The sequence below is a fragment of the Pagrus major genome, chromosome 6 (genome assembly GCF_040436345.1).
Source record: "Pagrus major chromosome 6, Pma_NU_1.0".
Taxonomy (NCBI): domain Eukaryota; kingdom Metazoa; phylum Chordata; class Actinopteri; order Spariformes; family Sparidae; genus Pagrus; species Pagrus major.
Window position 1 is genome coordinate 23,538,489 of NC_133220.1, and position 25,503 is coordinate 23,563,991.

The window sequence follows — 25,503 nt, forward strand, 5'->3', positions numbered from 1 at the left end:
CTCTTGTCTCCTCAGCATTTGCTCGTACACACACTCGAGCACATGCACAAACACACAAACACACGCAAACTCGCCCCCTGCGCTCATCTACTTAAAAATGTCATTAAAGAAATCATTCTGAAGATAAAATGATGCAAAATATTCATAGCAGACTCAGGAAAAGTGGAATACCCAGTGGGTTATATAAGACTTAAAGTCACAGTTTGTTAAGTTGCAATGATCACACAGTTTTCTAAGAGGGTCAGACACTCCCTCCTCTGTCCTGAGCATAATTCATATTTGTAGTTATGTAAAATATGGTAGAGCGTGTTGTCTGAAGGCAGACGCTGGCAGCCCGAGAGCCAGGCTTCCCTTTGGGAGGCTGAGTTTTGTTCTTGGATTCACTGAGGGAGGGAGACAGAAAAAGATAGTAAATGTGTGAGTTTGCTCATTGATCTTTCTTTCCTTTTTTTTGTCTTTTTAAATCTACATTTCAGTTGAGCATGGTGAGACAAAGGAAGGACGGTGACTCAGTGGAGCGAACAGATGGATCCAAACCTACATGGAAGGTCTTCCTGGCTGTGTGATTGTTTTTCTGCTCTGTGCTTTATCTCGTGTCTGCCTGTACTATCTGTCTGTCTGGCTGTCAGTCGCTGTCTTAGTATCTGATTTCTGTCTTTCTCCCACACATTTACACACACATACGCAGGATAGGTTAATGGAGCTAAATGTAGCACAAATCCTCCTTTAACTTTCTGATGATCCTGATAACTTGAAGCTCTTGCTCTCTGTTTGAGCCCTGTCCTCCATAGTTTGAGGACATCCCTGAAACGAGCACACATTATGTAACTGTGTCTGGGTCTGTCCACAGGGAGTAACAAACCTCCCCGTAATTAAACAGCAGAGCCTGTTTGTATCTGGATGGAAATCGCGTCTCTCTGTACAGGCTGGGCTGCCGAGGAGACGCAGCATGAGGTCCTCTTTGGCTCCTCTTTCTTTGGGTTAAGGATAGAGAAAGCAGAAATGAGTATTGGTATAGGGTAGTTTATTTAAAGGAATAATTAAAAAATCAATAACTTAGTATTAAGAAGCGATGACAGCAAGGAGATTGTATCAGAGCATGGCAAGTGAGAGGAGAAGGGGAAGAGAGTGTAGTTTAGATGTCTGAAGTTTGAACTGTGCAAACACATTTTTATCCAACCAGCACGCTTTAGGTGATATTTCTAATTTAAAATCCATGTACTTTTTCAGCAGGAACCCTTACCAACACTATCTTAGAGCCGCGTCGTACCCGATTGCTACACATTGTCAGTCAGACGGGACTGTACAATGCTATTTCTAAAGTCCCTGGGAGTAAATCTAATGAGTTTATATGGTTAAATTATGCACAATTGCACAAATCACCAGGTGTGTTCTTTATTACACGGCTTCAGACCATTTAGCTCTCTTTCCCCCCAGTGTTTCACGGTATGTTTATGTTTCTGTAAGGTATTCATGAGCAGGCAAAACTGGAACATGAGGGAGCAGAGGGGGTCCTGCTAACTTTGTTTGCCCACTGTGTTGCCTGTCTGAATATGTGTCCCCGAAGGTTTGTTTAATTAAGGCCCTGGAATTAACTGCACTTTGAGCTGAGGAGAAGAGAAACAACATCAAAACAACATGGCAGCCTAACCTCGCACAACCCACCCTCCTATGCACAACACTTTTTTATCTAGGTCATCCAACTTTATCAGTTCTACAACAACTCTCGATACCCCTCCACCCACACCTCTTTATACATGCCTCAGTCCTAGAATACATTTTATGTGAGTATGTGTGCATATATATCCATTAATGTTGTGTGTCTGCCTTACAGAGACTACCCAACGGCTCAATAGACGCCCACGACGACGGCGGCCGGGTGTCTGAGCTTCAGGAGCTGCTGGATAGGACCAATAAGGAGCTGGCTCAGAGCCGCGAGCACTCCGTCACTCTCAATGCCCGCATGGCCGAGCTCGAGGCCGAGCTCACGAACGCACGCAGAGAACTGAGTCGCAGCGAGGAGCTGTCGATCAAACAACAGAGGGAACAGAGAGAGGTGAGGGGAGAGGATAAATGTGCTTTTGTTCTGGGAGCAAGCACCGAGAACAGCAGGCTACATAAACTTGGAACTTTTTTTGAAGTTAAAAGCGAATAAAATGTTGCAGTTTTGCTGGAAAAAAAAAACAGAACCATATGAATACATTGCTATATCATTATTTAAAAAAAAACACAGCTTTGTTTCCCATACCACAGAGAGTTCTCACTCCACAAAGTACATGATAGCAGATGGCTAAAACACAGTGTTGTGTTATTGTGTTTTACACCACCAGAGTCATACGAGATTAGTAGGCACAGCATTTGAGAGGTTTGCTGAAGCTCAGTGAGTCAAAGTTTGAGTTCCATTCTGTTTATTGTAACTGCAGCGTTTTGCTTGATGATGAAGCAAAACCATGAATATTTCAAGCGCCCCTCCAGTCAAAAAAAACCCCTTTTCTTCTTGTTACTACAGTTGAATGTTTGAGCTTGTTAAAGCAACATTATGTAGAAATCAGCATTTGTGCAATTTGGCGCCACTCACAGTTTCTGCAACACCACTGTTGTAAATATAAATCCCAGGTCTGTAAGTTTGTCAAGCAATGTAAGCAGTAACCACGTAGTCTTCTGACAAAGCCAGTAATGGATTACTTAAATTCTGACTGAAAAATCAAAGCTCAAGCATTTGCATTCTGTGAATACTGTATTTGCTTGATTTGTTTGTTTATTTGTGTGCTGTTGATGGACACACAATACAAAAATAGAAAATACTTATGGTAGGTACACAAACAATAAAAAAAACAATCCAGGTTAGCTGATACACATTTGAGTTATTTCCTGCCATTACAAAATGGTAAAGTACATATATTTCCTGTATACTAACCACGGAAATACAAGATACTGTGAAGGTCTATACAGATAATGTATAATAAATCATAAAATGGTACACTGGTTATGACTAATTATTTCTCTGATTTTGCAATCACAGAGAGAGGATATGGAGGAGAGGATAACAACATTAGAGAAACGCTACCTGGCTGCTCAGCGGGAGACCACACACATCCACGACCTCAACGACAAACTGGAGAATGAGCTGGCCACCAAGGACTCGCTGCACCGACAGGTGACCTACACACAACAACGCTGGGTTGAAAAGATCACAGTGTGCATGATGAACATTTGTACCGGCTGCAGTAAATTGTCATTCAGAGATAATTGGAAAAAAAAAAAGTGAACCTGAAATGGATGCTAGCTGCCTCACTTAATGTCTCTGTTAAATTAAACTAAGGTAATTCCACTGATACCTGATTTAGATTTAAGCACTTGCTATTTAATTAAGTCTGACATAAGGACTAAATCAATATTTATAAATGTGCTGTGTCATTATTCTGCTGTAATCAGACTTCCTTGGATGTGTTACAATCCTAACGAGTTAATGACACCAAAAGTGGCGCATTTTCATATTCATGCATCCCCAATAAAGCTGAGACTGTAATAAAATCAGTAAAAACAGTTTTGTATGTAAGGTATCGAAGAATATTATAGTCAGAGCGACTAAGTGAGCATCATCTCCAAGGTTCATGTGCAGTTCAGGGTGAATCTGGGTTCATCCTGCGAGTGGGGAATACCAGGAACATCCTCCATTTGTGCCCGTGTGTCGTGTCCTTGATACTCGCTGGCTGCACAACACTGATTACATCTCTCATGTGATCGCACCGATGTCCCTCTTCTGTGTTTGCGTGTGTGTGTGTGTGCGTTTATGTGTCAGAGCGAGGAGAAGGTGCGCCAGCTGCAGGAGATGCTAGAGATGGCAGAGCAGAGGCTGGCTCAGACCATGAGGAAGGCTGAGACACTGCCAGAGGTGGAAGCTGAACTTGCGCAGAGAGTGGCGGCACTTTCCAAGGTAACACAAACACACATGCACACACGCGGAAAAAAACATAGCAAATGAGAAGCAGTCATTTGAATGCACAACGCAGAAGCGGATATACATATGAACACATTTACTGAGCTCATATGTATAGAGGCAGCTTCACTTATATGCAAGTGTCTCCCCCTGCAGGCTGAGGAGCGCCATGGCAACGTGGAAGAGCGGCTCAGACAGCTGGAGTCACAACTGGAGGAGAAGAACCAAGAGCTAGGAAGGGTGTGTGTGGGTGTGTGTGTGTGTGCGTGTGTGCACCAGCCCTGCAGGGTTTCTCTGACCTCTCACTATGATGTGTCCATGTGTATGTGTGTGTGTGCGTGCGTGCGTGTATGTGCGTGTGTGTGTGGGCTGATGCTTCACATTAGCTGGACGCCTTGGCTCTGTGCTCCCTCATGCATACTTGCGCGCACACACACACAAACACACACAGGACAGACGCACATATGAAGAGCTCTCCATTTTCCCGGTGCATTGTTGCATGAATTTGAACCAAATCCACATATCATGCTGCAACACCCCCCTCCCCTCCCATAAGACTGATTGGCTGCTATCTTTAGACTCTGAATAATTCACGCTAGGCTAATTTCTCCCTCTCCCTCTGCGATCTCATGACTATATTTAGTTAAAGGAGCTCTCTGAGGATGCAGATTTGTGTTTGTGTGTGTCTGTGTTAATTTACTTTAATGAAATTACTGTAGAGCGCACATTAAGCACAGCGCTCCCCGTGTAAGAGAAGGCGTTTAACCCTTTTTCATCATCACGGTAAATGACTGTAATTAAATCATTCTGGCTGCGAGATCCATTGTTGGGGGAGAAGACCTATATCTGGCAGCTGGTGATCTTGGGCTAAATACACACTTCATCCTTTAATCCATGCAGAGATGCTTGATTAGCTGCATAAATGCACCCAAATGGAGTCTGTGTGTCAAAGAGAAAATTTGATGATGTCATTCCACCCCTCGTCTGGTTCTCTCCCCTGCTCATCAGGCTCGTCAGAGAGAGAAAATGAATGAGGAGCACAACAAGCGTTTGTCAGACACTGTCGATCGTCTGCTCACTGAGTCCAATGAAAGACTGCAGCTCCATCTAAAGGAACGCATGGCCGCCCTGGAGGACAAGGCAAGGCCTGCGCACACACATTCATCGAAGCAGCAGCAGCAGCACATATTGTTGTTGTTATTGCCTCACAGAACAGATGAATATACAGAAGCGCGTGTTCTCCTCGGATCATTTGTTTTGACACGGTTTCATGATTTTCTTGTCCAGAATTCCCTCATTCAGGACCTGGAGAATTGCCAGAAACAGCTTGAAGAGTTCCATCACACCAGGGTCAGTAAGACTTGAATGAATCACCCAATCACTGAAAACTAAAATGCTCTCCTCACAAGTGATATGACTCAGACAGTACACTTCATCCAACACCAACTTAAACATCAAACTCAAGGACTTTCCAGACCCAATTCTCTTGTATTGAAGGACCAAACATGGCATATTTTGAGACACAGATCAAGATGAATTACTGTTACAACACTGAAAATCTTAATGAGAAGTAGCAGGCTGTACAGAAGCTCACAGACATCAATTAAAGAGAGAGAGGCTTGAATGTGTGACGATTCTCAGTTGTGCTGCTGTGTCACAGGGATCGCAGAAAACTGCAGGAGACACATGCAGACAGCAGAACGTAGTTTATATTAACTAACAATAATTTCTATTTGTTTTTTTGCACAAAATATATTAAGTCAAACACTTTTAATGATCGTTTATGTCTATTGCCAAAAAAATCCAAGGCCTTGATATCTTTTCCCTTAAATTCACAAGCTTTCAAACATTTCAAGGACCTGCGGGAGCCCTAACAAGTGCTGTACATACGTAAACACACTTCTCTGTAACTTGTACCTAAATATTTCAATTTTATGCAACTTTAAACTTTAATCTACGCCGCAACATTTCAGAAGGAAACACTATTTTTCACTCCATTTGATTTATTTGACAGCTGTAGCTAGTATCTACTTTGCAGATTAAAATGTAGCATACAAAACACTGAGTTAATAAACTTTAGGGCATAATTAAAGGTAAAGCCACCCAACTGTATACACATGCATTAGTTAAATTAGCTTAATTCAAACAGCTATAACATCAGACTGATGCTTACACCCTTAAGAAAAAGTGTGACATTTTGGAAAAGTTGCATGAGAAGATTGATTACACTGCCATGTCTGTGCACTAAACATGAAGCCACAGTCAGTCTTTAGCTTAGCATAAAGACTGAAAACAGGGGGAAGCAGCTATCCTGGCTCTATCTAAAGGTAACAAAATCAGCCTATGACCACTTCTAAAGCTCCAACTAACATGTTACATGACTGCTTCTTACCTGGCTTAGTGATAAGCGAATTTCGTTAACTTTGGACAGAGACAGATTTGCTGTTGCTTGCTTAGCTTAGCTACCTGGCTGCTGACTGTATTTTCATTTTTACTGAGCAGACATGAGAATGATATCAATCTTCTCATCGATCAACAAGAAAGCAAGTGTATTTCCTAAAAATGTCCAATATAATAGACCATATAGCAATAACACTGGGGACCTTCTCTTGTATAATGACTGCTTTTACCTTTGATACTCTAAGTGCATTTTACTAATAATACTGGACTTTTACTTTTCCTTTAACTTGCAATGAAGTGGTATTATAGGTCAGGTATTGTTACTTTAACCTAAGTGAAAGGTCTGACTCCACTACTCATAATGCCCCTCTCTCCCTCAGGAACGTCTGATTGGAGAGATTGAGAAGCTGAGAAATGAGATCGACCATTTGAAACGTCGCAGTGGGGCGTTTGGAGATGGAACTCACCCTCGGTACACACACACACACACACACACACACACACACACACACACATACACCTCCCCCACACACGATGTCTCATATCCACACCCTCTAACAAAGCGTTGCGTTCAGTGTTGATGGTGAGCTGTTTTGTGTGCATAATCTCAGGTCTCACCTGGGTAGCTCCAGCGACCTTCGCTTCTCAGTGGTGGAGGGCCAGGACGGCCACTACAGCACAACTGTGATCAGGCGGGCACAGAAGGGCAGGCTGTCAGCGCTACGAGACGACCCGAACAAGGTGCTGATAATGTCGTGATCGGGCTGAAACAAGCCAACAGTTCCCCACATACACATACAGACACTAACCAGGACGGCCATATGTCAACTACTAGTCCTCTAACCACATACAGCTCCTTTCAAGTGCTTTATCCAAGTTCATGTCTGCTTTGCTAATACGTGTCAGTGCTTGGCTGATGTATTATGATCTTCATGCCTAACTTACCATTCTCTACTAACCTCTCTGTCTCTCTGTCTCTCTTTCACCTGCTGCCATGGACATGCTGTCTGATGTAAGTTCCCTGTTCATCCATTTCTTCCTCATACTTCCACAAGTATTTTTACATGTACTGTATGTATCAAAAAACTGATCAAAGCATGTTGTTTTTAAAGGGACAGTTCACCCCAAAATAACAACACATATTTTTCCTCTTACCTGTAGTGCTGGTTATCCATGTAGATTATTTTTGTGTGAGTTGCCTAGTATCAGAGATATTAGGCGTAGAGATGTCTCCTTCTCTTGAATATAATGGAACTAGATGGAACTTGACTTGGTGCTCAACAGCAATGTCTCTTTCAAGAAATGAGAACCAGGTTATTTAAGAAAATCCACAGACCTTGTTGTGACCAGTTTCATGCAGGAACTATTTTCTTTCTACCGAACTACACCGTATCACAGCGCAGAACATTAGCTAGCTTAGTTAGCTTCGTTAGCTAGTCTCTCGTCCATGAGTAATTGCATGCTTCCTTATATGCGGTGATACAGACAGAACTACTCACAACGGGGTCTGTGAATTATCTTGAGAAACCGGGTCATGATTTCTGGAAAGAGACATTGCTGTTGAATTTTTTTAAGAGTTTTTTAAGCCAAATTTGTTGGCACTGTGAACACCACAGGCTGAGTGCCATCTAGTTCCATTATACTCAAGAGAAAGCATTTCAATGGCCAACATCTCCAAAACAACTTAAAAACAAAACAATCTACATGGACAAATAGCACCACAGAAAAAAGGAAAATATGCATTTTTTATTTTAAGGTGACATGTCTCTTTAAACGTATATGTTAAAGCTCATGTGTGTGTTTGTTGTGTCCAGGTGTGTGCGGTTTTTGAACAGGACTACCCATCTCTGCGTGGCAGCGTCAGCCACCTCCTCGGCAGCGACATCGAGGCAGAGTCGGACCTGGATGATGACGTTAGCTCGGCCCTGCTCTCCCCCAGCGGCCAATCAGACGCTCAGACTCTCGCTCTCATGCTGCAGGAGCAGCTTGACGCTATCAACGAGGAGATAAGGTGCCAAATCACATGCACATTAGACTACAGCTCATGACAGTTTCATGATCCCCACGGGGAAACTGGGTCAGTGCGGCAGCAAGAAACAGGATATAGATAAGAGGAGAACAAAGTAGTAAAGATAATGCAATGAATAATTACAAGAAAAGGGACATTTTGAGGGTAATACAGCAAATGAAGGTACTGCCTCTGCTCAGTTAATGCAATGCATGAAGGCCTGTGGCCAGAGAGGATACACCAGAGCTGATAGTGGCATTAGATACGGAGATGATAACATGCAGATAAGACTCCTCACTCTTCAGTTTTGTTTCCAGCTGGAAGAGGACGCTGTTTATTGCAGTTTACAGTAAACAAGGTCCTCCTGTGACACCTCAGAATATGCTCCTGGTGAGGAGATGCAAAATAGATGCTGATTATGCTGCAGAGGAGACAGACTCTCTCGAAGTAATAGAAATAATGTCTGTATGATAGAAATCTAACTAAGTGATTTTATTATGAGATTTCTCCTTATAAAGACTTCTTTTATGGACTGAAATGGATGATATGTTCAGTGTTCAAAGATAATTATTTATGTGTGCATGTCTGTGCAGGATGATCCAGGTGGAGAGAGAGTCAGCAGACCTCCGCTCGGACGAGATCGAGTCCCGCGTGAACAGCGGCAGCATGGATGGACTCAATGTGACGCTTCGACCCCGCGCCCTGCCCACTTCTGCCACCGCCCAGTCCCTGGCATCATCCTCCTCCCCGCCCACCAGTGGCCACTCCACACCAAAACACCACTCACGCAACGCCAGCCACCATCTAGGCATCATGACGCTGGTCAGAGACCACACACTGTCACAAAAACAGCAGTATGTTCGTTGCAAAAAGCTGCATGTGTAACTGTTTGTTGTTTCGTTCCATAGCCGAGCGACTTGAGGAAACACCGCAGGAAAGTAGCAGTAAGTTTGCAAGGGCGGCTAAAATTGCACAGCTTTTCTGTGGCTTTCGTGTCTGAGCTGAGATGCTTTTGTGTCTCTTCCAGTCTCCAGTGGAAGTGGACAAAGCTACTATCAAGTGTGAGACATCTCCCCCCTCGTCTCCCCGCAGTTTACGGCTGGAAACCAATTTCGCCCAGTTCACAGGCAGTCTAGAGGATGGACGAGGGTAAACACACACACACGCACGCGCGCACGCACAGACGCACACACACAGGGGTAGCACAGTAAGATAAATCAACAACAGTACAGACTCCACTTCAACTTTCCACGATCAGCTTTTGAGAGATCCTTAATATGTTGAAGACTGTTGTTGCTGGAATAGGATTAGGATCCACACAAAGGCAATTGCTTTCATTGCTTATTAATAGTTGAGAATCATATATCATATTTCAGTGTAACACAATTTGCTCTGTTTGCAGCAAGCAGAAGAAAGGCATCAAGTCGTCTATTGGCCGATTGTTTGGGAAGAAGGAGAAGGGGGGTCGAATGGAGCCGACTGTAGGCAGAGATGGACAGCCTCTACCGGCCCTTACAGGTCTTCTGCCTAAACTAAATACCCTACACCCACACTGAGGCAGACAGTGTGATGCACAGAGGTATAAATCAACACTATTTTGCTGTATTTCAGACTTTGAGATGGGCATCGGTGACAGTATGACTCTGGGAAAACTGGGCACGCAGGCGGAGAGAGACCGCAGGATGAAGAAAAAGTAAAACGCTTCCTTTTCTTTCTCTGACTTTGTGTGTTTTTTCTCCTGTCCTTGTTATTTTAATATATTCACAAAGACATTTCTCGGGTAATTCTCACTTCCTTCTGTCTTTCTTTGATAATTTTTAAATCCCTTGTTAGGCACGAGCTTCTTGAAGACGCCAGGAAAAGAGGTCTGGCATTTGCCCAGTGGGACGGCCCTACTGTTGTCTCCTGGCTAGAGGTACTCCCCTAATCTACTTTTATGTCTGCCAACCATAAATTCTCACAAAACCTCTCTTTGTCCGTCTTTACGTCAGGCTGCTACTAGATCAAATACAAAATGTAATACAGTGATATCAAATACTAGACAGATTATTACTGTACTCCCTGCACCCTTCTCTCCGGTAACACTGGAGCTGATGTTGAATATCTTGATGACTCTCACCAGCTGTGGGTGGGTATGCCGGCGTGGTATGTGGCGGCCTGCCGTGCCAATGTGAAGAGTGGAGCCATCATGTCGGCTCTGTCGGACACAGAGATCCAGCGGGAGATTGGCATCAGCAACCCTCTGCACCGACTCAAACTCCGCCTTGCCATCCAGGAGATGGTCTCCCTCACCAGCCCGTCCGCACCACTCACCTCCAGAACGGTACAACAAATACACCACCATGATCACACATACACCCGTTTCTTCATGCATGTAAACATACATACACACATAAATAATTGAGCACATGAACGTACAGAATATTGATTCAGTATTGTGGATATGAACACATTACGCTGCACAAAACACGCAGAAACCTCCTCCACTTTTGGGCTTAACCCTCACTCTGCACCCTGGAGTGATGACTCCTCACTTTTTTTTTATTTTGCTATTCTGTTGGGATCACAGTAGAGGCTTGGTTTATGACTTTCGACTGACTTGTCTTTCTCTGCTGCCATAAATTGCATGAGGTTCTGAGGGAAAACGAATAGTGCCAGATATAGCGACAAGCTACCTGCCTGAAATACACTTCCCCCCTAGGCATCACTCAACACAATGTTTGTCTGTGTGTGTGTGTGTGCGTGTGTTTGTCTGCGTCCGTGTGTGTGTGTGTGTGTGTGTGTGTGTGCGCGCGGCGGGGTATGTATGTGTGAAAATGTACGCATGCATTCTTGGATGTGTGTGTGTGTGTGTGTGTGTGTGTGTGTGTGTGTGTGTGTGTGTGTGTGTGTGTGTGTGTGTGTATGTGTTTGGGTGTGTATGTGTTTGGGTGTGTTTTTGTCCTCTGAGCAGTCCTCCGGAAATGTGTGGGTGACTCATGAAGAGATGGAGAACCTGGCTTCCTCCACCAAAGCGGTCAGTACCATCTGGGTGCTCCCCTCCCATCCTAACCCCCCCACCAAACACTCTCTCACACTCACACTGTCCCCACCGCGACACACATATGTCCTCTCCCGGAAGACCCCTTTAAATACCCACGACATCACACACGCATTTACGCATTTTTGTACTCGTGCTGGTTTTTGTGTGTGGGCGGTGTAACTGTGATAACCTGTGGTCATGTGGTCTGTGTCGACAGTTAGCTGATGTGATTGAAGGTTAACTGCAGAGTAAAAGCTAAGTGTGTGTTTCTGAATGTGGAACATGTGTGTCTTTTGTTTATCCTCTGTCTCTCTAACCTTGGATATTTTCTGTACCATGCTGCCACTCAGGACAATGAGGAGGGCAGCTGGGCACAGGTGAGGTCACCGATCTGCTAACATCTGTCTGCACACACTGTGAAACTCTGCCAACCCTGTTCACTGACACATGCACACATACTTGTATTTGAATAAAAGAGGGCAGCCAATTCACAATCTGCATAGTAATTAGGATAGTAGAAACAGACAGACACAACATTTTTTAATGCTTATGAATGTCAACAGTAAACTCAGATATTACTTTTTTTCCTCGGGATCCATACATTATTACTTAAGAAACAAAACAAAACAAAAACAATTTCAAACAAATTCACAATTTTAAAGAAAGTGAGAAAAAATTCCCTCGATCCATCCCTTTATCCAGATCCACACCAAAATGTAATGGGGTCTAGTCTGGGGCAAGACCAATCCTTCATCCAAGTTTCATGGAAATCCATTCAGTCATTTTTGTGTAATCTTGATCACAAACCAACATACCAACAAACCGGCACAGGTGGAAACATAACCTCCTCGGTGACAGCTACTACAACTATCTGTTAAGCTAGGTAGCATCAAGGGCGGCTAGAAAAATATGTCTTCTTGTAGTTTTTGTGAACTGACCCTTAACATATGCAATCATGAAATATCTTAGCAATTTGCGCGTTTATCTGTATTACGCAGCTACAACACCATGGTCCACCTACACAGGTGTTCTTCTACCTGTTACCTCTTTTTCAGGACTATGTGAGTGTGTTCAGACTGGGCTTGACCAACATGTCTCTCACTGTCCTGCTAGCTCTGTTGCATCTGTTAGGGCGGGACAACTGATGTCTTTGTCGTTTTTGATCGGCCTTTGACACAGCAGACATTTTGACCTCGACCCTGAAACCGAAGCAGCCGACATTGATGTTATTATTACACCAGTCTTCCTATTGTGGCATGGCTGAGGGTGCGTTCTTAAATCCAATCTGATGTTCTGCTCTAAAATAAGAGCGTGGCCTGAATTAACGGGTGAACTGAACTGAAAATGGATGAAATATACATGTTCCTGTTAATATTTACTATAATACAAAATGTTGCACCACCTGTGCACGAGCTTGTAGACAGCGAGGAGGATGACAGTGTAAGAGATGAGACATACTACTGTAACAATATACCATTAAAAATACTTTTTAGAAACGCATGCTGCTTGCTAGCTCATAGCTAATGTCACACACACAAACAGCTCTTTCTTCTCTGCTCATGTGTGCTGAATTATTCTGGTTAATTTACCCATCAGTCCACAGTTTTTACATTTAGCTAGTACTGCCATTTTAGCAGCGAGTGTGGTGCTCTGAATAATAAAACAGTATATCCCAACAGAGCTCTGAATTTACGAACAGTCCAGTTTGTGCCAGAGTGTGCTTTGGTGTCAGAGTAACTATTTACGAGCACACCCTAATTGTCATTATTGAAAAAAGGCCTTTTTTTTTTTACATGGAGCTTGGTGACCTTCCCAACATCAATCTGAGAAGAGGTCCAATCAGAGAGAATGACTAGAAACACCTGCATGTTTGAGCAAAGCCTGTAAAGTAATGAGGTGTTCAAAATTCACCATCCTGTACAGTTGTTCTGATTCCTGTTAAAATACTGACAGAAAACCCAAGGAATGTTTTTTTAAGTTTTCACAGCACATATTTCGACTTGTCTTAGTGTGGAAAGCACTGGTGTAACTTATAACATTAATTATGGCTCAGTTCCATTTCAGTTTCCCAGTAAGTCATGACAGTGAGCCGGCCTGCAGAATACCAGGGCTCTGGACCTGGCACATCTAAATAGAATGCAGCCATTTTAAATGTTATTAGTAACACACGTGCATACATTTTGAGATAATTCTATTAATATAGTTACACAAAATGACAGAATTTCCATTCGTTTTACAACTTCAGCAGCTTTTGAGACCAAAGCAAATTGTTTCAATCACCTACAACAGTCCCACGTCCACACATATATGTACAGAATATAATCCTGAAACAGAGAGCAGTCTCTCTCTTTTCCTCTTGCAACAGATTAGTAACATGATGTCCTCCTCTCCCTGTAGACTCTGGCGTATGGCGACATGAATCATGAGTGGATAGGGAACGAGTGGCTGCCCAGCCTCGGTCTGCCTCAGTACCGCTCCTACTTCATGGAGTGTCTAGTGGACGCACGCATGCTGGATCACCTGACCAAGAAGGACCTGAGGAGCCACCTCAAGATGGTGGACAGCTTCCATAGGTCTGTAGCAGGGGTGATTAGCTTAGCTGCTGTTTGATCACTGGAAACATCAGCAATGGAGATGAGGACGCTAATGATGCATATGTGCTTCTCTATGTGTGTGTATGAGTTTGTTTGTTTCGTCATGTTTCTGTGTGTGTGTGTACCAGGGCTAGTCTGCAGTATGGGATTATGTGCTTGAAGAGACTCAATTATGACAGGAAAGACCTGGAGCGCCGGAGAGAGGACAGCCAACACGACATGAAAGGTACACTTTACACACACCCTGAAACACACACAGTGACACACACAGTGACACACACACACACACACACATGAACGCGTTCCAATTCTTGTTCACGGGAATACACACGTCCACAGTCTCATCAGGCCAGAGTACCACCTAGTGGTTACGCCTGATATTGTCAATTTGGCCTGAGCATCGAAAACAGCTGCACCCAGGACCGTCAAAAAGCCAACTGAAGCAGGCCTGCAGTCTTATGATCCAAAGCCTCACATACCAAGAGTAGACACACACACACACACACACACACACACTGACTTGGATCCAGCCAGCCTCTCGCCCTTTTGACCTTGAGTTCTGCACATGAACTTAACTCAGCTGTCATGTCAAATCACAATCGTGCCCTGTTTACACACACACACACACACACACCGCCTGTTCCAACTTGGAAAGCTGTGTGACAGCTGTGCTTTAAATGAACAAAGGGAGTGTGCCAGTGAGTTGACACTATGTGGACATGCACATTATCTCTTTATCTCTCTCTCTTTCCTTCTCTTTCTAGCTCCCTTACTCGAAATCAAGTTGCTCTGGTTTGCTGGTAATGACGTGCTGACACTCTGTATGACATTGTTGTGACTCTGAGCCCCTCTCGTCTTACTTTAAAGACGTGCTGGTGTGGACCAACGAGCAGGTGATCCACTGGGTCCTGTCCATTGGTTTGAGGGAGTACAGTGGCAACTTGTTGGAGAGCGGCATCCACGGAGCGCTCATCGCTCTGGACGAGACCTTCGACTACAGCAGTCTAGCGCTCATCCTGCAGATCCCTATGCAGAACACACAGGTGGTTAAAGATGAAAACACAACTGTTCACACTCAGGATGCTTTGATTGAGCTGATTTGAATGGGAGAAAGATATCAAGTTGTGTGATCTGACTTTTGAGGGCAGGTCGGTCTATGTTGTGGGCGTAGAAAATCTAAGTTTGTACCAATAAGATTTGTTTTATTTTGTCTTTATTCAACACTTTCTTTCCCAGTTCTGTAAGCTTGTGGCCTTTCCGCAACCAGTCTATCTTCCAACAGTCACAGTTGTTGAGGTTTTTATGAGATTGGGTGATTTACTTTTAGTTGACGCAGTGGTTTGTGTGCAGTCAGCATTTACTCCTCCTGTCGGCTACATGGTGCCAACATTTAGTCCTGCTTCAGATTCTGTAACAGTTGTTCTCAAATCAAAAGGTCTCTGTTGTGCTCACTCAGAATTCACTTGAAAGAAGTTCCTGGCCACGTTACTTGCCCACAGTTTCACATTAACAGGTGAACAAAAAACATGAAGGTTACTCCAATCTATTAGAGGATTTCTTTATTTTTATTTTACAAGTATTTCCAGAGCTTTCTCTGACATTTTGCCATCAGCTCCTGATCATTTCTGCTTGGTTAAACCACAGCTTTTTTACTCCGTGTCCTGCTGACAGAGGTTGTGTGTGCTGTTTTTCAGGCACGGCAGGTTCTGGAGAGGGAATTCAACAACATGTTAGCCTTGGGGACCGACCGTCGACTAGAGGAGGTGACCTCTCAAGCTGCTGCTATGATCAAATACAGTACTGTCGAAAAAAGGAAAGAAAAATGGTCTGACCTCACTTTTCTCCCTGTCTCTTTAGAGTGGGGATGACAAGTCTTTTCGACGCTCTCCATCGTGGCGTAAGAGGTTTCGGGCGCGCGAGGGAGGGGCGGGGCTGGGCATGATGGCGGGCTCCATGGAAACGCTGCCTGCTGGCTTCCGCATGCCCTCCATGTCCATGCCCCCCTCTGTGAACTTGATGCCCAAGAAACAGCTCCAGCCTGAAGGTGCGTTACAATACTAACCAAACTGCTCTACCACACCTTATGTATTCTTCTCTGTGTTTCTATTTGGCTTCTTTCTGCTTGTCCTGACTGACTAACTGCATGCTGTGTCCTCTCTGTCCCGCTGTGCTCAAACCCATCTCAAGCTGCTCCCCCGGCGCCCCCGAGACTCGACCCCTCGGCCGTGCGGACCTATTCATGCTAACTTCTCTCTGCTTACTAACAGGAGCGCTATTGCTAACAGGTAAGCTAACAAAACACTACTTGAAACTGCTGAACTTACAGGTCGGTGCGCTTTTAACCAGCATTGTCCAGCTGTGTGGCATGAGGTAGGAATGTGGCACTAACGTTATGGTAGCAGGCTAATGTATGGATATGTGTGTCTGGCTGATTTGAGCCTTTTAGCTTGAAAACCATTTTTTAAATGTTGCTCGAAGTGATGAATCAACCCAGTCTGTGTATCCGAAGCTTGATATAGCTAAATTCTCTACACCATAGAGCTTCATTGGTGTCTGAAAACTACTTAAAACACAAGACACATCATTGTATTGGATCTCATGTTCTTTCATTATGATCAGCCTGGGCATTTTATTTTATTTATTGTCGATCCCATATACCCTGCTCACTAGAGCGCATGATGTGTGTAAATCCACAACAGAAAAAAGTGGTTAGATTTGCAAAAGAGGACCCAAATGCAAGACACTAAGATAGATGGGTAAAAACAAAAGGCAAGCTTTAGTAACATCAAGCTGAAGTCCAAAATCACAGGCAGGCAACAAAACAGAAAAAAACAGGCTAGGACAAATCCAGAAATTAAAGAGAAATACAAAAACTAAGTACAAACAAGGGGGGAGCACAGGGAACACAGGCAGCATAGCAGAAAACACAAGGACCAAAACAGCTGACGACAAGCAAAGAAACACACTATTATACAAGGCCGAAGATGTACTTGCTTTTAACAGCGTTTCCTGGTATGCATGAGGGCCTGCTCACCTATCCTGTGTCCACTTTGAGCATCGGTTGTGCACGTTCTCTGAAATTTACGTGACGCATACGAAAGATCAAAGAAGCACATGAACAGTAGGAGCAGTGTCGGGCCAGTATGGGGATGTGACAGGGTCAGGAGCCAGTAAGCACGTCAGCAGCGGCAGCTACAACAATGGGACAACAAACTCATATGTACCATCTAGTGGTATCCTCTGGCAACTCGCGTAGTATAATGGTAAGAATGTGAACAACTACATCATGACGCGGTTGGTTGTCTATGCAAACGTGTGGTTGAAAATCAGGTACATCTCCGGCCTAAATAACTAATGAAACACAGGTGAACAGGAAAAAGACAAAGACAGGAAGTGTAAATCAAATCAATAATAACTAATAGTTAACAGTTGTAGTGTAAGATTGTAATATATCATGATTTATTGATGATTCATGATTCACTTCCACCCTTAAAGATATTGTTGTTCTGCAATGAGAATGGTTTAATTTGAAGATACTGATGTGTGGCTTTTATGGGCTCTCACCAATTTCATGTCATCTCATTTAGACATCTGCTTGTATTGAAAATGTCAAAGTAAAACCAAGCAGCAGACACAAACTCAGTCTTTCTCGTCCTCCCTCTCTGACTTTTCTCTCTTCCAGTGCATTCTCATTACCTATACGGACACATGCTTGCGGCCTTTTGAGAGTGATATGCCAAATCTGGAGAGGGAGTCCTGGGTGCCACCGTGGGGGGGTGTCTCCACCCCTTTCGTCGCCCAGCCTCACCTCCCACCCTTCACCTCTCACCTCTCCTTCGGACACGTGCAATACAGAGGCCATTTCTGACCTTTGAACTCTGAGAGTGCTCATTGGCTGCGCTCGCTGCTGTAAAGGAGACTCATCCCTGTCTCTCCCGGTTTACCCCAGTGCTCCCAGTAGCCTTGTTGTTGTGGTGTTGTGCTCCTGCTCCCCTGGTCTCAGCTGTGGGTTCTTGTCCTGGTTCTAATCTCTCAACGTGGCCAAGTCCAAACCAATCTTCCTGTGTCATCACATCGTAGGCAACTCCAGAAGTTGGTTAGTGTAAAAACGTTTTGAGGGGATGGTGACAGGTGGTTGATTTGGATTTTGGAATGATGAATACTTGTATAAATGGCAGATCCCACTGCACATTGCCCCTCTACCGGTTATGCAAGGTATTACTCATTTATCGTCTCTGTACATAAAATGGATGACTTATGTTTTTTATAGAAATATATTATATAAATATATATATATTGGAAATATATATGGAAAATAATATGATATCATTGCTGTATGAAACCCAATGCCCTGTATTCGATAGTGACTGTTCTCTCTCTCTCTCTCTTTCTTTCTCTTTCTCTCTGTGTCGGACCTTTGTGTGTCTTTTGCCGTATGCTGTAAGTGTGTGAATTGTTAGTGGGAGGGTCTCACTAAAGAGGGGGTGTGTTTCTACAAGGACTCTTCACAGGTTCATGGGTCCAATTTCAAACTTCTCTCTTTGCCTCTTCTCCTGTTCTTTTCCTTTTCCCTCCTCTTCCTCCTCTTCCTCCTCCTCTTTTGACACTATGTAGCTGTTACCTCTCCTCTTTTTGCCTCTCTCGCCTTCAGTATGACACTATGTAGCCTAGACTAGAGAATTATCCTTTAATATGAAGAGTGTGTATGTGTGTGTGTGTGTGTGAGTAAGCGAGCGAATGAGTCTGTCCGCTGAGAGGTTGTGTGTGAAAGGCCGACCCCAGCCATGTGACCATGACGTTTCTCTGTGGATGGGTAGTGTGAACACCGTAGCTCCTCTCTGTTGATTCCTTACTTTTTTTCTCAAATCAAACTGTAAACTGCTGCTCAACATCAGCCAATGATAAACCAGAAAACTGCTCAAAGTGACGGCGGAACTCGTCCGATCCCGCTCCGTCACCTCCCGTTTAAGTTGCCATGTAGACGTGCCAGTGAGCAGTCAGTACTCTTGGCTGACCAACTCCTCATCCAATGAGAACACAGCAAATGAACCAGTGAAGTGCTGGATGGGTGTACAATCTTTTATTTTTTATTATTTAACAGTTTTTCCAAGGTGTCTAAAGGTGTAATGTGCTATGTGGCAGCTATGAGTACTGTGTCTTTATTCCAGGTGTGAAACAATGCTGACAAATCAAGATTTTATTATTTGGCTATTTAAAAAAAGTGAACTGTATTTATGACACTATATAGACATAAGTAAAGCTGTTTTTTAAAGATTTGGATGTTGTGTTCCTTTTCAAGTATCTCATTGACGACACACAATGTATTGAAAATGGTCTTTATTGCAAGAATTGGACGGAAAATATCACTTTTCGGAAACATCTACAAATACACAACAATCTTAGTTATAAAAGTCAAAAATAAGTTAGCAAAAAAATAAAAAATAAAATGGCAAATCCACTCTGTAGAAAAAGGGAACGTATTTACATCACTAGCATTCATAACCAGTTTAAATTAAGCAGATCTTGGTCAAAACTGCCATGGTACATATTGGCCCCACAAATAAACTCATGTTTTTTTTAAGCATTAAAAACACACACAAAAAGAATGAAAAGAAGGTGAGGGAAAGGTTTCGAAAAGAGGAAAAACTTAAATTAAGTAAAGAGAAAACCAGAGACAGAGATCCACTTTAGAAACTAGGTGTTGGGGTCATGCAGCAAAGTCCTTGAATCTCTGACGGACAAATCTGGACCTCGGGATAAGGCGGGAATAAAGGGAATACGGCCTCATTGGGAACAGGAGGAATTCAGTTTCACTAGTAGACCCATTGATCAGCAGAGTTATAATTCAAATAAATCACTGCTTTTAAATTTTAGCATAAGACATTCAGATCAGTAGAGCTGAAAAATATATTAGAATTTAGGATGCCTTTTTGGCCAGCTTTGCCAATTTTCATGTTGCTTTTCGTCTGTGGTTCTACGTTTGGAGACTCTACTTGGGAATGTCCATAGGAAAGGCCACAGCTCCATCTGCTGCGGAGATGCTGTCCACGATGGAGGTCAGGGCACGCATGTTCCCCTGCTCTGGAGAGTCGGCAGCACTCAGGAGATCTGCAAAGAAACCCAGACCGACACATTCAATATCTGAGCGAGGGTGCACTGATCTGTCTGTGCCGTCTAATGAGACTGTGTGTGTGAACTGCACTCACCCTCGCTGCTGTAGCTCTGTGTGCACTGCTCGGGAGTGCTGCTCCACTCGGGGCTGCTGCAGCAGGTGCTGCCCGAACTGGGCTCGCTGGACGACGACACCTGTGACCACGGAGATGCACACACAGAAGTTGCTGTCAGTCAATGTGTGTTATGGCACGGCACACCCTGCCCCACACAGAAACACAGCACACACACTCACAACACTACCACTGCATCCTGTGACAAATACATGTGCCTGATGAATACTGTCTATACAAGAGAAACAAGACTTTCCATCAGAAAAGTTCAGTTTAGGTCAGTTTGTTATTGTCGTCTCTTTGAACATAAACCAAAAACTGTATTGCAGCACATTACATCTGAAAACTATAAAACTTGTAATCTTAAAAACCTTTTTTGAATGACTGGAAGACAATGACAGCATGTTCTATGCCTGGTAGATAAACGGATACACCATCCTCCCCAACTGAAACCTTGAAACTTGGCGAATTCTGATCAATTCTGAAGCGGGCTTTGGGGTGTTTAAGTCCCCCAAAACCACAAATTGTCCAGACCAGTTTTACTTTGACCATTTTTCCAATTTTTTGCCTATCAAGTGTCTTTCTCTACTTCACATTTCACCGTTGTCCTTACATGTTCATCCTCTATCCAACATGACATCCTTTTCCCTGGTTGTTCTTTCTGTTTGCCTTTTGGCTCTGTGCTCAGTGTTCAGTATGTGATCTTCTACTTCTAATCATCCCTCCTCTGTCCTACTCACTCTGGGTTGGGTCGCGCTTGGTCGGTAGTGCAGTCCCTGCTGTCCTGTCTCAGTGTCCTGCTGGTTGAGGGAAGACACCAGGGCCTGCAGCCTCTCGATGTACTGGATGGCACTCCGCAAGATCTCCACCTTGGGCAGCCTCTGGTTTGGGTTCATCAGGGTGCTCCTCTTCAGAGCATCGAAGGCCTCGTTCACCTTCTTCAGACGCCTCTTCTCCCTCATCGTGGCCGCCCTCCGACGGTCCATGGTAACCGTCTTCCTTTTGCACAGCTTACAGGCCCAGGGCAGGCACTGGCCCGGGCAGTGGGGCTCGGAGTGAGGCGACAGGCTGGATGGAGAGGCTTTTTCCTCTGTTCCTGTCACCCCGACTCCAACACCCCCAGACAGACTCCCACACAAGCCCATCATGGAGTTCCTATCCTGGTAGGCGCCTTGGTCGTACGCCCCAGGCAGCCGAGAGGGGAAGTAGCTGTCTCCTCCCTCGTAGAAGCGCTGGTCAGGGAAGAAGTAAGGGTTGGTCTCAAAAAGCTCCATACTGGACAACGCTGTGGTCTGAAAGGGGACGAAGATTCCTGCTTCCCCTGGAACTGCTCTACTGTATGTTGACTTCTTCGGTCCTGCGCCTGAAGCGTGTGTGTCGGAGTGTAGGTGTGTGTGGCTGCCTTGCCTGGGTTTGTGATGAGGGGAAGACGTGTGTGGAACAACTGGTGTGGAGCAACTGTAGGCTGGCATTTAAACCCCTCTGCCTGCTGCAGGATCACAGGGTTAAATTTAGCACGAGCCCCCAGAAACCTGACACGACGTTTAGCTGTTGCTGCACATCTACACTTCACATCTCTGTTGGGCTCTGCTCTCTAGGGCTTTAAGGCCCGTTTATGTGTGTGTGTTTATGTGCCCTTGTGTGGGTCTGCGCGCTCGTGCGTGTCTTAAGAGGCCAGGATATGATCAAGTTGCCGTGGAAATGGGAGAGATAACCTGGGATCAAAGATGCCCGTCTTAATGAGCTAATCCCAGACTCGCGTCTCCCTCCATGACACCATACATGAAGTCCCCTGCCATGGGGGTGGAGGAGGGGGACGACGGGCAGCAGGGACAGTCTGGAAACAGCTGTCACTTCTACTAGAAGCCAATGATATACAATGACAAGACGTTGTTTGACTCTAAGTTTGCGATGGGAAGGAAATGAGGCCAGGGATTGTTGTGTACTCAATACTAGGTCACAGATAAACACTTGTTGTGACTGAAGGTTCAGAGTGATCAACTTGATTGATACTAAATGAGTAACAGCTGAGGTGACACAAAAGCTCATGCCATTGTTGGGTCTTGGTTTTATGTAACCACATAAATATCCACTGACTCTCCTTCTAAGATGATTGCGCAGTGTGATGCAAGTGACCTTCTGAGCTAAACTGAACTCAGTCAGACAGGCCTGTGCAGGAATGGACAGAGTATAGTACAGTAAGTCGAGAACCGAGTTGACACTTGCTCGCGTTACTCACAGAAATCATGGGACAATAATCAGACGACCACGCAGAGGCATGGCCTTCGTTGTCCTGACCTCTTCCAGTCAGTCGTAGTGTTAGCCTAGCCACCAGGTGTTAATCCTTCCAGGACATGATTCACCTCATAGCTCACCGGCTAATTCGGACTGGCTTCCGCTAGCGTGGACAAACCGCCAAAACACACACTTCTGTCAGCAGAGAAGTGGCCTTGAATGACAAGCATAGTGTGAGATGTGTTATCCCTGCGTATCCTTTATCATTACTGTAGGTTTGTCACAGTACACATACCTGGCAGGAAATGTTTGCTGGAAACAGGGCTATTGCTCTTATTTGTAGCCACAGTAGATAATATATAGGTGTGCAGGGGCCAAATGATGTCCGGTACATAGCACCACTGCCAATTGCACCACAAGACAACAAATATCCCCCCCAAAATTTGCACAATAACACTCTCAAAATCATGTATATCATAACTAGTATGGCATTGCTCAACTTCGGAGCCCCCAAACCAACAAAAAGGCAGTAAAATATTATATTAAGTAAAGAGCATTACAAAAATAAGTTCCATATATAAAGGTATCATTCACATGCTAATTTCCAATATTTTCACTCCTCTTCACATGGTTTAAACGGTCCTCATGCTTTCACAGATGATGAGATGCACACACACACAGAGGAGTTGACAGTCTGTTTAGCTAGCTCACCTGAAACGTCTGACACTCAACACACCAAGCCTTTTTCAGCCAGCTATCTAGCTACACCTTTTGTCAAAGAATTATCAGTGTGGATAGGTCATAGTTGGCAAGCTAATGCTTACACCGTTTTTGGTTAAAGCAATGTAATTTTAAATTTAACAGTGATAAACATAGCAACATGTAATAATGTTATGTTATAATTTGATTAGTCTGAGCAGACATCTGAGGCAGCTTGTAAACCAGGAGGCTACTTCCCCCTTACTAGTTGCAATCTCATGGTGTAAGTTACAGCACAGTGCTTAGTTTTATAGCCGCTCTTTTCTAACACACTGAGCCTCTTCAGCCAGTTACCTAGCTACAGCTTTTGTCTTAAAACTATCGGTGTGGATCATTCATAGTGTGGGTAACGTTAATATACAGCCGTAGCATCACTAAACTCTTGTTACACGAGCCTAGGCCTTGCTAAAACATTTTATTTGTCAACCTAATGCGTAGACAGTTTTTGGTTAAAGCAACGTAATTTAAAATTTAACAGAGAAAAACATACATTTAGTAATAAATGTTGGAAATGTATTTTTTGATTAGTCTGAGTACACACCTCGTTAACCACAGCACTACTTCCTAGTAGCAATTTCATGGTGTATGTTTTAGCACAGTGCTTGGTTGTTTTTTTTAATCACTTCTTTGTAATGAAGACACTTTCATTCTTCCGAGTAATAATGCGTTTTCACAGTTGTGGACTGATATTTGCCTCACATGACAAGTAACTTTTTTTCATCTGACACTACAACACGATGAGCATGTTGTTGTGTATGTAATTGTGTCAGTTCCTGGGTCATTGTATTGTTTATCCCGGGCACAGTTTACCGGCACTAAATGGAACAGAGCTGTAATTATTATAATTAATTACACTTGTGATTTTCCTCCTAGTACAGTTTTTAAGAGAAATTGCTTTCAGAGAGCAATCTTAATGGGATTCTTAATTAGTGCTTTATTAAAGGCAGATATGAGGAAGCCTAAATAGATGTAAAGCACACACAAAGTGCTGGCAAGCAAGACAAATGTATAGCATGCTGTCTGCTCCAGGTGCCTAGTAAGAGTGATTAATGCTGTGGGCTGTTTGACAGAAAAAGTCATATTTCTCAATTAACTATCCTGTACCAATATTTACTATTTTTTACCTATTCTTATATTTCCTCATTTAAAGGTGTTAACAAGTCAAGCAATCGCATTTAGACTAGAAATATGGATGACTTTAAATCTTTTGTCTGTCAGAGGTGAGTGAATCTATCCCCCTCAATGTAAAATGAAATGACTTCTTGATACAGTTGGAGGGTCAGCTCTGGGACGCAGTGGTCTGGCAGCACTGCGGGCAGTGCATTGTGGTCCACCTCTTGGCTTTGGGCTCCCGTTTGGGGTCGAGGCAGAGTGCAGAGAGTCCAGGCTTGGCGCAGGGCTGCGGTGGGCTGTCAGGTTAGTCTGTGATGGATAGTCACTGATGGTGGAGCGAGTACAAAGACGCCTGTGTTGCTCTCAGGGGTACAGCAGGGAGGGGGTCTGCAGTGTGTCAGAGTCACTCATAACCCTCTGTCATCTTAACCCATTGTCAGCAGAACCAGAGAACTCTGTGCATATGTGTGTGTGGTAGGAAGCTTCAGGCACACACTTGTGTCTTCTCAGCATTTTGAAGTGAACACTTGAGATGCAGCAAAGCAGAGGATCGGCTGTTTGTTTACTTTTTGACCATATTGTACATGCTGAATCCTAATTTCATCCTAAATTCAGTCAGATTAAGCTCAGAGAAGCAGTTTAAGAAAATACAGATCAGAGAAAATATTCACTCAAGTGATAGATTGATCTTTATCTTTACCTGATCCCCCACATGTAAGACCATGATAGAATATATTTTAATGTCTATAATCACATTTGATTTTAGCCTAAAGAGCACATCTATTGATGGAACAAAGAGATCTCAGAGGAACCAACAAACAGCAATAAACCTGTAATTTGTTGTAAAGCAAAAAAAGATAACTGTGATTTAAACCAGTCAAAGCCAAATTATTCACTGAAAAAAAGTTATATTGATCCCTCAAAATACACTTGAGTGTGTATGTGTTTATGTATGTGTGCTGTGTAGCGGGGATTGCCCTGTCACTGGCAACACTGTTCCACTTCTCCTCAGTGACAAGCAGCAGCACATTGTGAGACAGCTGAGCAGAGGGGGAGGAGGGGGGAGAGAATCAGTCCTCCTCACCCCAGGTTAGCCTCAAGATCATCACTGACCTGGAGAGCTGTCATCTGAGCGCAGTCGGGAAATCTCAGATATGTAAGAGGAGAGTAACATAACAGCAGTATAGGAGTGGTGATTAAAGATGGAT

General features: G+C 43.9%; 2 protein-coding genes across 2 annotated transcripts in view; one reads left to right on the forward strand and one right to left on the reverse strand.

The window, feature by feature from the left end:
• Positions 1-19,221, forward strand: part of ppfia4 (PTPRF interacting protein alpha 4) — a 59,612-nt gene extending 40,391 nt beyond the window's left edge. Inside the window, exons 6-30 of the mRNA XM_073468750.1 lie at positions 477-548; positions 1,835-2,056; positions 3,023-3,157; positions 3,803-3,937; positions 4,097-4,180; positions 4,949-5,080; positions 5,228-5,290; positions 6,721-6,812; positions 6,952-7,081; positions 8,176-8,351; positions 8,942-9,170; positions 9,257-9,292; positions 9,376-9,497; positions 9,751-9,866; positions 9,960-10,041; positions 10,182-10,263; positions 10,471-10,671; positions 11,302-11,364; positions 11,721-11,747; positions 13,768-13,943; positions 14,093-14,190; positions 14,832-15,007; positions 15,659-15,727; positions 15,822-16,008; positions 17,647-19,221. Coding sequence (XP_073324851.1) covers positions 477-548; positions 1,835-2,056; positions 3,023-3,157; positions 3,803-3,937; positions 4,097-4,180; positions 4,949-5,080; positions 5,228-5,290; positions 6,721-6,812; positions 6,952-7,081; positions 8,176-8,351; positions 8,942-9,170; positions 9,257-9,292; positions 9,376-9,497; positions 9,751-9,866; positions 9,960-10,041; positions 10,182-10,263; positions 10,471-10,671; positions 11,302-11,364; positions 11,721-11,747; positions 13,768-13,943; positions 14,093-14,190; positions 14,832-15,007; positions 15,659-15,727; positions 15,822-16,008; positions 17,647-17,690 — 2,949 coding nt within the window. The 3' untranslated portion in view covers positions 17,691-19,221. The remainder of the gene's footprint in view (positions 1-476; positions 549-1,834; positions 2,057-3,022; positions 3,158-3,802; positions 3,938-4,096; positions 4,181-4,948; positions 5,081-5,227; positions 5,291-6,720; positions 6,813-6,951; positions 7,082-8,175; positions 8,352-8,941; positions 9,171-9,256; positions 9,293-9,375; positions 9,498-9,750; positions 9,867-9,959; positions 10,042-10,181; positions 10,264-10,470; positions 10,672-11,301; positions 11,365-11,720; positions 11,748-13,767; positions 13,944-14,092; positions 14,191-14,831; positions 15,008-15,658; positions 15,728-15,821; positions 16,009-17,646) is intronic.
• A 732-nt stretch (positions 19,222-19,953) lies between these two features.
• On the reverse strand, positions 19,954-21,518 carry myog (myogenin). The gene is made up of 3 exons (XM_073468600.1): positions 20,929-21,518; positions 20,171-20,270; positions 19,954-20,072 (listed from the first exon to the last, which is right to left on the reverse strand). Exons 1-3 carry the CDS (start codon positions 21,460-21,462, stop codon positions 19,954-19,956), a joined length of 753 nt encoding a protein of 250 aa, XP_073324701.1. The 5' UTR covers positions 21,463-21,518.
• Between the last annotated feature and the right edge of the window lie 3,985 nt (positions 21,519-25,503).